Raw genomic sequence first — 18,292 nt, 5'->3', positions numbered from 1 at the left:
AATGAGCAGCAAAATGACCCAGTGGGGCTTCGACGACAGCACAGGATAATTTGCGTGGGGTTAAAAGATGGGTCTGGGGCTTCCCTGGTGGTGCAGTGGTTGAGAGTCTGCCTGCCGATGCAGGGGACACGGGTTCGTGCCCCGGTCCGGGAAGATCCCACATGCCACGGAGCGGCTGGGCCCGTGAGCCATGGCCACTGAGCCTGCACATCTGGAGCCTGTGCTCCGCGGTGGGAGAGGCCACAACAGTGAGAGGCCCCCGTAACGCAAAAAAAAAAAAAAACAAAGGTGGGTCTGGGTTCCTGTTCCTGCCTCTTCCAGCCTCTGTTCTTCACCTATAGACTGTTTGCTGCATCTACTTTATAAGGTTGGGGAGGATCAAATGAGTTAACAAATGTAGAGATATCGAGCCCAGTCATAGGAAGCACGATACATCTTAGCTCTAAGGCTGAATAAGGCATCTTACTTACAGAAAAAGAGGGGAGGAAGTGTGACTTCATGGAAGATGATGAAACAACAGAATAGCTTGTTCGTTAAAAGACAGGCACAGGGCTTCCCTGGTGGCGCAGTGGTTGGGAGTCCACCTGCTGACGCAGGGGACGCGGGTTTGTGCCCCGGTCCGGGAAGATCCCGCATGCCGCGGAGCGGCTGGGCCCGTGAGCCATGGCCGCTGGGCCTGCGCGTCCAGAACCTGTGCTCCGCAAAGGGAGAGACCACAGCAGTGAGAGGCCCGCGTACCGCAAAAAAAAAAAAAAAAAAAAAAGACAGGCACAAAACTAAGTGAATCTTTAAGGTAATTCTGCATTTCATTCATGGTGAGATCACATAATCTTTTTTTTTTTTTTTAAGCTAAAAAGGCTGAGCCAGCTATACATGATATATTAAACCCACACATTTACTTACTTTAGAAAAGTTACTATTTTGAGAGTTTGATCATTCCTGGAAAAAAAACAATTTTGGTGTGCCTCCTGTCCATTGAAAAGACTCTTTACATGTAAGGAGTGGTTTCCATTCCTTGAATCAGTGTCTTTGAGTTCTGCTCTCTTCTCACGCTTTGTCACAAAGCAAGGGAAGGGAGGACTGTGAAATCCTTGAGGAAGGAGTTCCTTCCAATTCCGCTTCATCGCCCCAGAGTGGCAAATAGTAGGCACTCAGTCAACGTCTTCTGAATGAATGGATGAATGAATGATTTAGATATTTAATCCTTTAAGTCAGTGATATTCAGCCCTTAGCCGTGCATCAGAATTGTTCGTTTGGGGTGGTGGGAGGGTTCGTTTAAATACAGGTGACTGGGTCCCACCCCCAGAGTTTCTGCCTCCGTGGGTCTGGGGTCGGGCCCGAGAATTTGCATTTCCACCAAGCCAGCAGGTGATGCTGATGCTGTTCCCCCAGGGGCTGTACTTTGAGAACCACTGCTTTGAGGGCCACTCTACTTTTCCAAGCCTTCCAAAATATTGACATCTATAACTGTCTGACCTTGCCCTGTAGAACTGAGATATAAAATTGCTAGGGTTTGATCAGATGGAAGAGCTGCCTGAATTATTTTTTTATCAAAAGCTACATTGTGCCTCTTGTACGATTATGAGAGAAGCGAGAACGGGATCTCCTCCTCCTTTATGACTGTGGCAGGACACAGCCAGTGGGCTGGGGTAGTGGGGTGCACCTTGCAACATTTAAGCCAGATTACATCTCCATCCAGTTCTGGAATCCACACTTAGTGTCAGATGCACTTAACTGCAAAGTTGAAACGAGACATGACCTTTTGCAGAAGCTGCAAGTGAGCAGAAAGGGTACAGGAGAGGTGCATATGATACATAAGGGAGCACGTTATTTTGGTTATTTTGCCAAGTCTTTTCCTGCTGCCTGTCGGCCTAAGTCAAGTCATTAAGCCCCACCGAGTTCACAGACGAGGGAATTGCGTGGCCTGAGGAAGGCTGCTCTCTGCAAAGGGTCATTCTCCTAATGCCAGATGTCACTTTGGATCGTAGGCAAGGAGCTAGAATTCCAAACCCAGGCCACAGGGGAGCTCCTCCCTTACCTCCCCCTCTGGTCGGGAAAGAGCCCTCGAGACTGTGGGGACCCACAGTAGAGGCCGGGGACAGACAGTAGAGCGTACCAGAGGGACATCAGACTCCCTGAACAGAAAGGAGATCCAGATGGAACCTGAGAAGGCAATTGAAGGGAGGGAGGGGACCAAGGCCTTCCTCTGAGGTAGTGAGAGTGTATTAGTAACCTACTGCTACATAACAAGTGACCCCAACATTTAGCCACTTAAAACAATAAATATTTATTGTCAAGACGTGGGAGCAACTTAGCTGGGTGGTTCTTGCTCAGGGTCTCTCGTGAGGTTGCCGTCCAGCTGTCTTCCAGGGCTGCTGTCATCCGAAGGCTTGGCTGGCACCTGAAGACCTACTTCCAGGGTGGCCCGCTCACCTGGCTGGTGGCAGGAGGCCTCGGTTTCTCGCTTTCAGTACCTTAGGCCTCCCCGTAGGGCTGCTGACAGCATAGCGGTTCACCCCCCTCAGAGCCAACGATCTGAGGAAGAGGAGAGGGAGTCAAAAGGCCATTTGTGACCTCTTCTCAGGAGTGACACACTGTCAGCCACTTCTGCTTGATGCTGTCCGTTAGAAGCAAGTCCCTAGGTCCAGCCCATGGTCTTGGGGAAGGGAGTGAGGCTCCACCTCCTGAAGGAGAGAGCCTCTTTCATCCTCCTCTTGCCGGGCTCAGAAAAGCACAAGGGTGATTGATAAAGGATCTTTGGTGAAAAATGGTGGGAGCTTTTAAAAGGATCCCAGAACGGGCTGTGGGAGTTTTGCCTGATTGAGCTGCGGATGGGTGGGAGGGGAGGGGAAAAGGCATTGGAAACTCTCTGAGGGCTTTGAGTCCCCATCCCATAGGGGTCACGCGGGCCCCTTCTCTCTTCCTTAGAAAGGACTGAAGCCACCTCTGAGCCCCAGGGCTCAGGCTTGGTTCCAGAGAAGAGGGAGAAGAGGCTGGCTGCTTAGAGCCAACTCTGTGCTGGCGAGAGAGCGATAAACAGCGCCATGCGTCTCCTTCTAGATTCTCTGCCTGCCAGGTCCCCAGGAGGGGAAGAACAGGGATTTCAGGCCGCGGTGATGTCCTGGAATAAAGAGGGGCTTCTGAGCTGTGCCTCTCGGGAAGGATATTTTGGGGGCAGGGGATGTTAGAAAGCAGGAGGGAGAGAAGCCTTGCTCTTTTTTTTTTTTTTTTTGCGGTACGCGGGCCTCTCACTGTCGTGGCCTCTCCCGTTGCGGAGCACAGGCTCCGGACACGCAGGCTCAGCGGCCATGGCTCACGGGCCCAGCCGCTCCACGGCATGTGGGATCTTCCCGGACCGGGGCACGAACCCGTGTCCCCTGCATCGGCAGGCGGACTCTCAACCACTGCGCCACCAGGAAAGCCCGCCTCGCTCTTTTTTATTGAAGTGATCCCACTCAGGACGAGGGCTCGGTGCCACCAGGCATGACCGCGGCCAACCCTTTGTGGCTATGGGTCCTGGGTACCACACAGACACCCTCTCACGGGGGGCAGGTGTTTATGTGGCCACCCCAGCTCCGTAAGTGGATTCCACTTAGCTGTCTGCTGTTGAGGATGCCAAACCCTTGGTGGTCATGTTGTACTGTGTCTCTTCTTATCTTCCCCATCATCCCCAGGGAATAAGCTAATCAAACTGGCTGATGATTTTACACTGAGAAGGAGATAGCTAATAACTTGGATGACAAGTATTAGAATACAATGTGATGTGGATAAATTGGGTCCGTGTATTAAGGGCTATAAAATGAGATTCCATCAAGGCATGACTAATGGTGCCTGTGGAAAGGATTAATCAAATGCCCCATTCAGAGGCATAGGAATTCTGGTCAGATAGCTCCTGTTTAATGACCCTGCTGACCGCACCCCCCCACACTCCATTCCCCCTGAAACTGCTTTCTACTAGGAAATATATGGAAAAGAGTTTAGAGGAAAGAATTGAAAAATTGGGACATACGTTTCGATAGAACAAGATCATGAAGACGGATTTAAAGCAACCAGTGTTTAATTTAGAAAACAACAAAAAAAGGCATTTGGCATGAGTAATCATTTACAAATGTCATTTCCAGAGGAGCCTTGTTGACACCATTCAGCAAATGCCAACAAAGCATTTACTTTCCAAAGGAAGAAAGCAAGACAAGAGAAATGAAGGCATCTTCAGGAAATGATCGGAGAACAGCCAAGCCATCGAGAAGAAGCAGGTTTGAAGGGAACCATACAGAAGGTAGACTCAACTTCTGAAAGATCTCGGAGGACTAGCGTTATCTGGAGAAGGCTTCCTGGGAGAGGAGACTCCGCAGAGCCCTGAAGTGTGGACAAGCTTCCACGTACTGCAAATTCGTGAGCATGCTCTGGTGACAGGGTTTAGGGAGAAAATGGGCTGGAACAGAGCAAGGGGCACCCGTGGGATTCTTGTCACCATTTCCACCACCACCACCCTGGTCCGAGCTATCATCACCTCTCACCTGGACAACTGCAGAAGCCCTCCAGCTGTTTTCCCTGCTTCCACTCTTGCTCCTCTACAATTCATTCTGCACACAGAAGTTAGAATCAAAGAAGTTAATCATGTCACTCTCTTAACTTGTGTCTACCCATTGCTCTGAAGCTAAAAGCAAAAATCATTGTCATGGCTACAAAGTCTTGCATGGTCTGAACCACATCCTGTGCTGGGCTCCCTTTCAGTCTCTATATGCCAGTCAAGCTGGCGTTTAAAATTTCAGCACATTGCGTCTTCCTGCCACAGGGCCCTTGCACGTGCTTTTCCTTCTCTGTATATGATTTTCTTTCATCCCCTCTTCCCAAAACTCTGACTCATCCTTCAGAATGCATCTTAATGATTACTTCCTCTTGAAAGACTTCCTGATTTTCATAACTAGGTCCACTCTCCCTCATACCTTAAAAGCAAATGTTTGTGGTGTAAATATATAATTAATGTCTCCCCTACTAGGCCACAAGTTCTATGAGGGTGGGGACCCAGACTTTGCATCCCCCAGAGCCTAGCACAGTTTCAACAGATATGTATTGACTGCATCATGACATTTAATTAGGAATAATAATGACACTAGTTGCAAAATTCTACTTGACCAGTATGTAAGAGAATGCCATTAGGAATTTTTACTGGCATGAAAACCTGAATTCCTGTCCAGACTCTGCCACCTGCTGGCTATGCTGGTATGAATAAATCCCAGATCCTCTCAGAACCTGTTTCCTCCTCTGTAAAATGGAGGTACCAATAGCCACCTCACATGGTTGTAGCAAGAAATTAATGAAATAATATAAAAGCATTTTCAACTGTAAAACCAGGCATAAGTATGCCCCATCCTTTTTCCTAGTACCTGGCACACTGGGTTATTAAATATCTGTAAGATGGAGGGATGGATGGATGGATGGATGGATGGATGAACAGATTATCATTTATGGAACCAGTACAAGAGCCAGGAAGGGAACCTGGCATAAGGACAGCACGATGGAAGCCAGAAGAGGAGAGAATTTCCAGAAGTAGGAGGAGGAGTGGTGATCACCCGGAATATCCTATACAGTAGAGCAGGCAAGAAGAATGAGGGGAAAAATCATTTAATTTGAGTAGAAGGAAGTCAGTGGTGACCTCAGGGCGTGTCCTGTTCAGCCTTTTCTTGTTATCTGTGCTTTCAATGACATGCCTTAATTGTAACTTAATCACTTTACTGATTTTTATCTTTTTGGGGGGAAATCAAATTGATTTGCACATACAGCAAAATCGGCCAGATTACTGCAGCTGCTGCCAGCAGGTGCTGACAAGCGCAGAAGTGAACGTCAGAGGATAAGAAAATACACTAAACATTTATTTTAATAAGGCCTAGAAAACCTTAGTTATTTAATAAATTGCCATGGATAATTTGGTTTCCGTTTCAAGGGCTGTTTCATTTTTAACTCCCTGCGTTCTAGTCGGAATAGGGCTGTATGTGTAGGCAGGGACCTGTGGTGTGAGATCCATCTGAGGGCACCTGCTCGTTCCTGTGAGCATTTTCCTGTCTCTTTGATCGTACCTCACTACCTACCACCACCTTCCACGCAGACTAAGTCACTCTAACACACACACACACACACGCTCACACACACACACATTCTCACACACACACTCACAATTCTCACACACACACACTCACACATTCTCACACACACTCTCACACACACACACACACTCACACACACTCTAGCCGAGCTCCTAGTCCTTTTGATTGGTTACTCCTGCATCATGGCGGCTTGGACTCACCTTCCTGCCAGGCCCTGATCCAGCCAGTCTGTATGTCCAGAGACGGAAGGACAAAATCCCCTGCTTCAGACGGAAGCGTGTGACGGCTCACAGCCCAGCTCTGCTTCATGTAGCACCCGCCCTCTCCTAGCTTAAATCTCAAGTGTGGAAAATGGGTATAATCGTGCTTCCTCAGAGAGGTGGTGGGAAGATTAAATGCCATAATGCGTGTAACGTGCTTAGGCCGAGCCCAACCCAGCCTGAGAAGTGAATTCATAGAAGCCCGGAAGCCATGGTAGATTTAACTCCCTTTCCAAGTTCTGCTCTATCTTTGAGCATCACTGCTGGGCCCCAGCCCAGCCTCCCCTTGAGAAATTTCACATGGTGGGTATTTCGTACAGCGGGGAGCTCTTAGAGGCTGGAGTTGGAAATCTTGAGAAGAGGAGTCCATGAAGGGCTTTGGGGTGGGGGCTGGGGCTGGAGCTGGGGGGCAGGGACAAGAAAAGCCTTCAGGGAAGAGCTCTGTGGAATTTTTAGTGATCCAGAGATGAGGCCTGGAGCAGCAGCAGGAACCAGCCAGGAAGGCAGGGGGTTAGACTTGAAACATCAGAGTAACACGGTCACAGAGCCCAGGCAGGAAGGAGTTCCAAGAAGGAGTATGAAGCGTTTCAGAAAGGTGAACCAGACAATAACTAAGAAAAAATCTTCTGAATCGTATTTGCCTTTTCAGCGAATTCAGATTAATTTGGTTTTGAGAATTTTAAACACACACATTGTATTGGAAATGCCCTAGAGCGTTGTAAAAACCAGGGTTGGAAACCACTTTAGCACCTACACGCTAAGAACAGGAGCCAATCTTGCCAGCAGATTTTAGAAACTCCTGAGCCCAGCAGAGAAATCAGTCTGGCTGTCAAATCTACACTAAGTCTTTCTGATTATCTTCCACCACTGCTCCTTCCCAGCCCCACTGCTAACAGTGAGGAGGATGCACACTCCTGATTTCTTTCACAAATACAATCCCTAAAAGAACCAAGGAAAGCAAGAAGAATAGAGAACCAGAATGGGACCAGTTAAGGCCTCTGTCTAATTACTTTTATCCCCCCAGTGTCTTTCAGGCCCCTTTTGTGGCTGTACAACTAATGCTGTAGTAAAGTTTTAAAGGTTGTGTCTGTGGCCTGTTGGGTTTGAAGAGTGCCTTGACTTTTGTTGTTTTTGTTATCTCTCGTCTTTTTTTTTTAATTGAAATATAGTTGATTTACAATGTTGTGTTAGTTTCAGGTGTACAGTAAAGTAATTCAGTTATACATATACATATAAATATATATATACTTTTTTTATATTCTCTTCCGTTATAGGTTATTACAAGATATTGAGTATAGTTCCCTGTGCTATACAGTAAGTCCTTGTTGGTTATCTATTTTATATATAGTAGTGTGTATATTTTAAGAGGTCCTTGACTTTTGAATATTTTTATTGTATCCATCAGTTTGGGAGCTTTTTTTTTTCCTGTGCAAATCAAAACAGTCCCCATACGTATTTAAGTTTAAGCGTTAAAAAACCTTCCATCTCCGAGTACGACACTGTTCATTTCTTTTGTCCATTGTGTGGGTGCCATAGCCCTGGAGCATATCATTTAGGGTCCTGGACTTACCGGGGGTGTCTGGAGGTCACCGTTAAGTGGATACATTTCTTTATTAAGTCAATATTTGATAAAGCCTTTTGAAAATGCTAATAAGTATGTTCATGTGACTGCCTGCTAAGATTAAAGAAAAAAATTTAAAGCTTGCTTTTATTGCTCCAAACCATAAGTAAATGGCCAGATCTATCTTCCTTTCATCTATCACTTATATTTATTACATTTGGTGAGTCTGGTTAGTGGTTTAGATTCTTTAGGTTTTTACTACATCCAGGCTTCTATTATGCAATCATCTCTGATAAAACCTAATGGGATACAACCCTGGACCCTGGAGCATAACGTGATTCCAGAGCCCATTGCAAATGTGTTTCCTACTAAAGCAAACTATGGTGGAAGACATTAAAGAGAAGCATTCCTTGGTCACTTCCAATTGCAAAAAAAAAAATTTCAAAAATCACTAGTTCCACAGAGAGCTCCCCCCAGATCACGTTTTTCTCCCTGCTTCATTACTTCTATTGTGAGAGCTCCCTTTGCCCACACACTCATGAGAAAGCGATTATGGTGGGTCATGCCCTCCTTAAGAACATAGCTTGCATACAGGTTTTTTTAAAACAGGTGATTATTTGCATTAAGAATGCATGCACTTGGACGTGTTGGCATGTACCAAGGGCAAAACCCAGACAGCAGGAAACTGCAGGTTAGACAGCCTGAGTCTTCAACAGATAAACTGTACGGGAAATAGATGGAGGGAAGTGGTCACTTGAAAGAAGCTTAAAAGACATCTAAAAAATAGGCAAAACTAAACAACAGTGTCTAAGGATACACACTAGGGTGATAAAACCATAAATAAACACAAGGAAATACAGTAAGTCCCCTACATACAAAGGAGTTCCGTTCCGAGAGTGCGTTCGTAAGTCCAATTTGTTTGTAAGTCCGACAAAGTTAGCCTAGGTACCCAACTAACACAATCAGCTACCCTGTACCTGTTAAATCACTGCTGCTTTTACGCTTGCTTCCGGACATCCTGGGCTTGAAATAAAGATACTGTATTACTGTACTCTGTACAGTACTGTAAAGCACACAAAAGCGCAACCACTTGTAGAGGATGCACACACATGACAGTGCACGCCAGACACGTGAACTGACTTATGCGATCGGACACATGAACGCACGTTCGCATCTTTGAAATTTTGCAACTTGAAGGTTTGTATGTAGGGACTTACTGTAAAGACCCTAAGTCAAGAGTGTGGCTCCTTTGGAAGGAGGGAGGGGCTGCGATTGGGACAGACGCACAGAGGGGCCCTGGTGGCCGGCAAGGTTCTCTTCCTCCACCTGGTATCCACTACGAGGGTGTTTGCCTTCTAATCATTCCCAATGCGACGCATTTGTTTTGTGCGGGTTTGAGTGTCTGTGCTTTATTTTGGAGGACAAAGTTTTCATTTAATGAGTCCACTTGGGGTTCACATTACCTACAGTCTTTCAGGAATTTGGCTTTGGGGTGTGTCTTATAATAAAATATGTCTTAGTTTTCTCATGAAGAGGAGTCCTGTAATTCCAGCGGGAAATGCACCAGTGGGATTGTCTGGCGGTTTAGTCAAAAATGAGAAGGAAAAGAGGGTTGATTTTTTTATATATATATAAATTTATTTATTTACTTACTTACCTATTTATTTTGGGCTGCGTTGGGTCTTCGTTGCTGCACGTGGGCGTCGATTGGTGGAAGTTTTCTGGGTTCTGGTTGCTGAAGGCCCCTGTCATTTATACAGTTGATTGTCTAGTTTCTTGCTTTTCGTAATGGCTTAGGCCCTGCAAACCCTCCTCACCTAAACAAAAGCTAGACTCCCGACAACAGCTGCACCGCTCCTGCCCTCACTCCTCCCTGGTCTGGGGTCACCTTTAAAGACCATGGGGGGAATCCCCTGGCGGTCCAATGGTTAGGTCCCTGGGCTGTCACTGCTGAGGGCCTGGGTTCGATCCCTGGTCAGGGAACTAAGATCTTGTAAACAGCGCAGTGCAGCCAAAAAATAAAATAAAATAAACAAATAAATACCACAGGGGTTTGCTTACTTTACTTACCCCCGCTGTTAGTCCCCCACTTTCTCCACCTCTGTGGTCCCTGCAAATGCCAGTCTGAAGTGGCCACCCTAGTGTGATTTTAGGGTGACCTCTGACAGACCTGTCCCTCCAGCTGGGACATCATTCCTTTACCTCAAGGCTTTCACCAAAGCATTTACCAACTTAGTGTGAGTAAGGTAGACGAGAGTCTGTTTCAGTAGAGGGTGTCGTCAGAAAGAACAAGACTCTGGAAACCTGAGGTGGGAGCCCAGTAAGGGAAGACCCGAAAGGGGGTTGGTGGGAATTTACCTTTTCTTCTTTTTCTTCTTCTTAGCAGACCTGGCCTCCACGTATTGATATTTTTCAGCTTCAATCTAGAATCTCACTAGAACACAACATTTGTATCTGCCCCTGAGGCTTCATGAAGCTATTTGTCCAGCTCCGTCAGTGCATAAGCCTGAGTCCAAACCTGTTTGGGAATCAGCAGGGTAGATCAGCTCCGTGAGGGAAGGGACCTCATCTGGTTTTGCTCACCATTCAATTCGCAACCTCTGGCACAGGGCTTGGCGCAGAGTAGATGCTCAGTAAACACTTGATGAACAAATGAATGAATAAACAAGGGACCGGGCCAACATACAGCTTGCAGCAGCAGAGGGAGCACAGGTGGGCAGTGAGAAAGCCACCACTGTCACTCTGATCACTCTGCAGGCCCCTGGGGACATCACCTTCCTGGTCACCTCCACCCCTGAGCATCTCCTCATCTGCAGCCCAGGGTTGACCAGCCCTGCTCTGTGCCTCCCTGTCCTCAAGGAGACAATCAGCCAACATCTCATTCTTGAGAAGTGACAGCTCTTATCACATTTCTCCCACTGGCACAGCACTTTGGGGTCACAGAATTATTTCCCCACACATTGTCTAAATTCTCACTACTCAATAATCCCATGAAGTAGGTAGCTCCTACTTTATAGAGGAGGAAACTGAGGCCGAGAGAAGGATTAAAATGACTTTTGAGGGGCAGGGCTATACCTAGAACCTGGAACTTGGGCTCCCCACGTCCAATATCCTTTCTGCTGCACTGCCCTAGGCCCTGTTGCAAATCCAAATAAAGGGGGATGAAGAGTCAGCCCTTGCCCTCAGGGAGCTTCAAATCTAATTCAGGCACAGAAAACTACCTTAAACAATAGATATGGGTCAGTAAAAATATTGTAGCACTGCCTGGTCCTTCCCCTGTTTTATTTCACACAGATGCCGTGAAAGGTTATTTTGCTGTTGTTTCGTAGAAAGGTTCTCTCTGTGTAAACTTACAGAGTATAGACTGGCGTGGCCCAGCAGTCTTCACTCTCTGCGGAAATGGGGAGCGGGGGGAGACCTTAAATAATAGAAACTCAACGGAAATCCCAAAGCCCTTATTTTAACTAACGGTGTGAGTCCCACACTTCAGCAGACCTCATTAGAAATAACCACATCATAGATAGAAAAAGGAAAGCAAGGATCTAAATAATCCATGAGCTAGATAACCATTCCCTGACACCAGTGCTGTAACAGAGTTAACACTACTGCCTTGCACGCACAAATGTCTGTGCTTTTGGACTTTCTTCCCACCAAGCCCTCTCACATCTCTTGCCTCTTCTGATACCCTCCATGACCCCATGCAGGAGGCAGGGCTGGTACTGAGGCTTAGAAGCATTACGTGATTTGTCCAAGGCGCCTCAGCTAGTTAGTGGCATTGCAGGAACTTGAACCCATGCTATTCCCAGCCCTCACCTCTTTTCCCACTTCCTCTCCTGCAGTGGCCCCTCTTGGGCTCCTCTTTCAGCCGTCCTTAAGAAGGACCCAGCAGGAGTTCCCTGGTTGCCTAGTGGTTAGGACTCCGGGCTTTCACTGCTGTTTCCCAGGTTCAGTCCCTGGTCGGGGAACATCCCACAAGCCGTGCGGCACTGCCAAAAAGAAAAGCAGGAGGACCCAGCGGTGGCAGCTCAACGACTTGCGCGCCCACGGCACTGGCTCTTGCCAACACTGGCTCAGGTTACAGTGGTTAAGTGTTCACTGACCGCTTTGCTGTTATAGTCACTTAATTAGCCTATGCCTAGGAGGAAGAGGTGCTTTATTTAGAAGCTTAATAGTGAAAACCTCTGAGAGTCCGGTTCACTCTGAGCTTGATGGCTCTGGGATGATCTCAGGGTCTGCCCACCGTGCTCGTGATCCACTTAGACCAGGAGGATAACCAAGCAGGGCTTCGTCCAAGATGCAGCCAGTGTGCTGAGGAGGGTTGTGGCTGGGTTCGAGAAGCAGGACAGACAGGTGCCGGAAGGTAGGGTAAAGAGAAAAACAACGTTTTAGGACCTTCAGAAAAATAACCAGATCTTTTAATGCTCCTCTTAGGACAAAACGAGAGTAGAATTTATTGTCTGTGGCCCCAGGTTGGGGATAGCACTGAGGTTCACGTCGGTCTGTCAGCCTCGACTGCACATTAGGGCGACCTGGGAAGCTTTCACATATCCTGATGGCAGGCCTGGCGTCAGAGTTTTAAAATGCCACACATGGTTCCAATGTGCAGCCAAGCTTGAAAATCGACGATCAGAGGGGTGATGGTGGCTGGTCAGGTGTTGACTCCTGGCTGGGCTGAACTACATTTCCCAGAATTTCCTGTCCTGTGGGTTGCTCATTGGCTGGAGACAGAGAGATCCGGGGAGATCTGGAGGACGGAGGGGCAGCAGCAGCCATTTTGTAACACATGCGTTGTTGCCTGTCGGCAGCTCACCTCGCTGTCGCGGGCAGCAGCCAGGCCTGCAATTGCTCCACCTTCCCCGGATCCTCCTTCAGCCTCTCCGACTCCTGCGCCAGGTCTGTGTGTTTAGCTCCTTGATGAGGGCCCCGGCTTCTGGGGGGACATGCATAGCATGAAAGTCAAAGGCAGCAAGAACAGACAGGAGTTTCAGTCCATCTTCATGGCGTTCCAGTTAAGGCTTGTGGGTTCCAGATTGTCCTTGGTCTCCGCCACTGTCCGTCCTTCTTTTCTTCCCACTGCCTGCCCTGTGGACTTCATGCTCCAGCATCAGATGCAAAAATAACAGCCTCATAGAGGTCATTTAACCAGCAATTGCTGTTGCAAAAGCTCCAATAACTGGAATAGACCCCTAGATCTACAGGTACATATACATGTGTGTTCAGATCCATCCAGTAGTTCTGCTTCTTGGATTGAACGCCGACTGATACAGGTGGTTTTCAGAATTGAGGATTAAGGGATTGTTTTTATCTAGAGGGAGATCCTGTTTAAGAAACAGATACCCGCGGCTCTGATTGAAGGGGAAGGCAGGTCTGACAGCTCCCTGTCTCTGCCGCCAACCCCCAGGGTGACACCTGAGGGGCAATTTGGAAACCTTTGGTAGATTGGTGGACTCCAAACCTGATGGTGCATGGGAAACCCCTGGGGAGATCTTAAACATGCACATTTCTGGGCTTCACCTCACATTTCGGAATCCGAATCTCAAAGGATTGGGTCAGAAAATGAGAATTTTTTAAAAAAGCTTCCTTTACCCCAGCTTTTCTGAGGTGCTTGTAGCTTCTGTTTCTGGATCTGGGTGCTGGTTACATGAGGGTGTTTTGTACATCCAAAGTCATCAGGTGGCACACTTGTGATTTGTAGCATCTCTCTTTTTTTTTTTTTTTGCGGTATGTGGGCCTCTCATTGTTGTGGCCTCTCCCGTTGCGGAGCACAGGCTCCGGACGCGCAGGCTCAGCGGCCATGGCTCACGGGCCCAGCCGCTCCGCGGCATGTGGGATCCTCCCGGACCGGGGCACGAGCCCGTGTCCCCTGCATCGGCAGGCGGACTCTCAACCACTGCGCCACCAGGGAAGCCCTGTAGCATCTCTTGTATGCGTGTTATACCTCGACTTAAAAAAAAAAAAGTCAGTCCCCCCCACAACCCCGCCCGCAATCATCCCATATTCCAGTGACTGGCCAAAACTGAGAACCACTGTCCTAGATGATTCCTTGCACCCATCCTGGCAAAATTCAGAGAAGAGGAACAGGAAAAAATTCAGCAACTGGGGAATAGTTAAGACGTATCCATAATCCTAATGATGCAATTCCCTGCAGTCATTACGACCTTAAAGAGGAATATGAACCAGTGAGGCAGCGGGCCTGGAAGTGATAGAAGTAGGTTGCAGGGGGGATGGGAGAGAGCAGTTAGGAAGAGCGCCTTGGAACCAGACCACTGAAAGCTTTGGACGCCAACTGAGAAAAAGGAAAAGCCACTTTCAAAGAGTGAGGGCTTGGGCTTCCCTGGTGGTGCAGTGGTTGCGAGTCCGCCTGCTGATGCAGGGGACGCGGGTTCGTGCCCTGGTCTGGGAAGATCCCACATGCCGCGGAGCGGCTGGGCCCGTGAGCCATGGCCGCTGAGCCTGCGCGTCCGGAGCCTGTGCTCCGCAACGGGAGAGGCCACAGCAGTGAGAAGCCCGCGTACCGCAAAAAAAAAAAAACAAAAAAAAAAACAAAAAAAAAACAAAGAGTGAGGGCTTTATTTGAAGGAGCAGTGCGGGGCCCCCTTACGGATTTTGAGAACGGTGATTGATACAGCTGGCAGTTTTGAAAGTGTAACAACTGTAAATATAAAATTATATTATCTGTCATATTTAGCTGCTCACAAAAGACATTGTTTGAAGTGCAAACAGGTGGATGACAGAGCAGGCCCTGGAGCTGGGAAATGAGGACTTTATCTTCCTCTGGTGTCAAGACAGACTTTTCCATCTCAGCTGCTTTCTGAAGTGCCTGCAGTCTATACACTCTGTTCTGGCATGCAGTTAAACAGGAAAAAAAAAAAAAAAAAGATAAAGCCCAATTCTTCCACTCGAAGGCCTAGGAGGTTCCTATGGGGCACAGCTCTTATAGGTACAGTAAGATTTTTTTTTTTTTTTTTTTGTGGTACGCGGGCCTCTTACTGTTGTGGCCTCTCCTGTTGCGGAGCACAGGCTCCGGATGCGCAGGCTCAGGGGCCATGGCGCACAGGCCCAGCCGCTCCGCAGCATGTGGGATCTTCCCGGACCGGGGCACGAACCCGTGTCCCCTGCATCAGCCGGCGGACTCTCAACCACTGTGCCACCAGGGAAGCCCCAGTAAGATTTTATAATCATAGTGCAGGGAGAAACTTCACAGGCTGATTCATGTTTTAGGCCATGTGTTCAATAGTCATTCTCAGCAGGGAGTTTGGACCTGGAGGAGGGGATTTCAGAGGTGACAGACAGCAGAGAATTGGATTGAATTACGGTCGTCTCTGGGGCTTTTTGAAATAAAGAAGTGCAGGCCCCACCCCACCCATCCACCCCCCATTCTGTGGGTGATTCTGCCACTCCTTCAATCTGAATCCACCAGCCTAAATGCTGTCTCATGTCTTCTTGAATATCCAGAGATGGAGTTTTGACAGCCCCTTTTAGTGGCCCTTTTCTTAGTGTGACAACTTTGTGCACCTTCGACCCCCTGCCTCCCGCCCAAAAAGACGACTTCAAAGTCTAGAACTCCTGAGTTTTCAAAATAAGGGCAGAATTAGACTTAAAAGCAAGTATTGGTTAAGAAAATCAAACCACAGTCGTCATCAGACTCCTTTTGAAAGACATATTTTCTTTCTCATTTTCGTTTGACTGCAGTATTTTCATTTTACCCTTTCTTCCTCTCCCAGACAGTAACCATACCCTAAACTGGATTTGGAGGACTCTCCAGAGAGAATTCCTTGATTCCACAGGGAACCCCCTCTGAAACCCAGCACACTCCTAAACGTCTCTCCACCAATTCACTGGCACGCACAGAGGGCATGCACAGACCTATCTTCACATTAGTTTCTGCTAAAATAGTTAGCAAGACAAATCTAATAAGGAAAACAGTAACATGGGGCGTTCCGAAGTGAGAGGCCAATTCCTGAGCATCCGCGCCATTTCCTTCCTTCCCCTCCTACAGATCATTTGAGAGTTGATGTCCAATGTCCGCGAGTTGCCTCTCCCACTCCCACACCCTTCCCCAACTCAGGGCCTTTCCCCAAACTCGCTGAGAGATCTCCTGCACAGTTTTTTCTTGCCAGCATTTTTGAGGAAAGGGAAGCTCACCTTAATTAGTCTGCCCTTCTGGTTCACAAAACCACCCGACATTGCCCTTGATCTCCCAGGGTGGGCCCGGCTCTGGGGACACAGAGGCAGCCCTGTCCACGCCCGGCTCCAGGTTGTTTTCCTCAGCTCATGTGCGGCAGTGCCCAGAGCACTTCCCTTGGTAATCCAAGTTGGCAGATGCAGAGGTGCAAAAGCCTCAAGCCCCAGGCTTGAGGAGGAAGCCTCTGGAAGCACAAGGGTGAGCCTCAGCTTTCTGGCTCAGTCATCCCCAGGCTCAGGTAGCCAAGAGGACATGCAGCTGTATCAGTGTCCAGTAGGAGTATCCCTGTGACATAGGGGTTGTGTCTCCATGGATCGCAGAGGCTAGCACCTGTCTGTCCATTTGTGTGGTCCAGCAGGCAACATCTGATACGAACGGAACTCCAGAATGCCAAAGCTGGAGCGACCTCCGAGATCCAGCCTCTACACCCCCTTGTTACGCCCCGACTCACTGAAGCCATGCAGGTGATTTGCCCAGAGTCCCAGGCAGAGAGAGAGCTGGGCCTCTCTCCCAGGTGTTCCAAGTCCATGTCCAGCATTCCACCACTGCCTCTTGCCCCTTCTCACAAATGTAAGCTAAGTCTGCTCTGACCATGTCTTCTCATAATTATTTTATGATCAGGACTGTGGATGGCCAGGACATTAACAGGTCCAACAGAGAGTCATAAGACTCCAAGACCTGGAAAAGTCATTGCCCCACCCAGGCTGGGCTCTGGGGTTGGGAGGTATGGATATGTTTTATATATATATATATATATATATATAATATATGCATATTATATATGTATTTTTTTAAACCACAAGTAAGCCATTAAGCTGATTTGCCTTTTTTAATATTTTTTTTTCCTAAATTTATTTATTTATTTATTTTTCAATTTTTGGCTGCGTTGGGTCTTCGTTGCTGCACGCGAGCTTTCTCTAGTTGCAGTGAGCAGGGCTACTCTTCGTTGCGGTGCACGGACTTCTCATTGCGGTGGCCTCTCTTGTTGTGGAGCACGGGCTCTAGGCGGGCGGGTTTTAGTAGTTGTGGCGTGTGAGCTCAGTAGCTGTGGCTCGCAGGCTCTAGAGCACAGGTTCAGTAGTTGTGGTGCACGGGCTTAGTTGCTCCACGGCATGTGGGATCTTCCCGGACCAGGGCTCGAACCCGTGTCCCCTGCATTGGGAGGCGGATTCTTAACCACTGCGCCACCAGGGAAGCCCAAGCTGATCTGCCTTTGTTTCTTCTCTCTTAGTCCTCTTTTCAGTTACTTGTTATTTAGGTCTCTAATGGACTTTTGCATACGTGGGATTTTTCTGAGAACTGTGACTATAGGCCCAAGATGTAATGTCTCTTAACCTGAGTTATGATAAACTACATTGAACGGTGTTACAATGAAAAAAAGTCATTGCTTTTTTCTTTTTCTTTTTATTGATTGATTTTTGGCTGCGTTGGGTCTTCGTTGCTGCGCGCAGGCTTTCTCTAGTTGCAGCGAGCGGGAGCTACACTTTGTTGTAGTGCGTGGGCTTCTTATTGCGGTGGCTTCTCTTGTTGTGGAGCACGGGCTCTAGGTGTGCGTGCTCAGTAGTTGTGGCTCACGGGCTCTAGAGCGCAGGCTTAGTAGTTGTGGCACACGGGCTTAGTTGCTCCACAGCATGTGGAATCTTCCTGGACCAGGGATCAAACCCGTGTCCCCTGTACTGGCAGGCGGATTCTTAACCACTGCGCCACCAGGGAAGTCCCAGAAAGTTATTTCTGAAGTTATGTATTGACATATGGAATTTGTGTACCGTGATTTTATATATGTTTTCACATACTGGTGGAAGTGTCCCTTACACCACTTTGGGGGAGGAATTGTTACACGGGGACTTTTTGTTGAGATATAATTGACAGAACATTGTATTTGTTTTAGATATATAATATAATGATTTGATATATGTATGTATATTTTTTAATTCATCCAATGAGTAATGCAGGTACTTGCTAAAAACTTCAAAAGGTACCAAAAGGGTCCACACTGCCCATGTCCCTCCTCCCCTTGTCCCCAGCTACCCGTTCACACTCCCAGAGGCCATGGCTGTTAAATCCTCCCAAAGATGGGCAAGCATAGATGTGCTTGTTCCTTTTCCTTTTTTAATAAACGGGTGTGTATTATCAATATATACACTGTTCTGCTCCTTGCCTTTTTGACTTAATGGGTTCATTC

General features: G+C 47.8%; 1 protein-coding gene across 7 annotated transcripts in view; it reads left to right on the top strand.

Moving 5' to 3' along the window:
• The window catches only part of ATXN7L1 (ataxin 7 like 1), a gene marked incomplete at both ends in the record, with an annotated part of 243,549 nt that overhangs the window by 108,334 nt on the left and 116,923 nt on the right, over positions 1-18,292 (top strand). The window contains one exon of one of the 7 annotated variants that reach the window (XM_079711422.1): positions 4,181-4,220. The exons of the other annotated variants lie outside the window; for them this stretch is intronic. Coding sequence (XP_079567548.1) covers positions 4,181-4,220 — 40 coding nt within the window. Of the gene's footprint in view, positions 1-4,180; positions 4,221-18,292 lie in introns of those variants that run through there. 7 annotated transcript variants of the gene reach the window in all.

This window comes from Hyperoodon ampullatus (assembly GCF_949752795.1).
Source record: "Hyperoodon ampullatus genome assembly, chromosome: 9".
NCBI lineage: Eukaryota > Metazoa > Chordata > Mammalia > Artiodactyla > Ziphiidae > Hyperoodon > Hyperoodon ampullatus.
The sequence above is the reverse complement of the archived record's forward strand: the minus strand, read 5'-3'. Positions and strand labels throughout refer to the sequence as shown.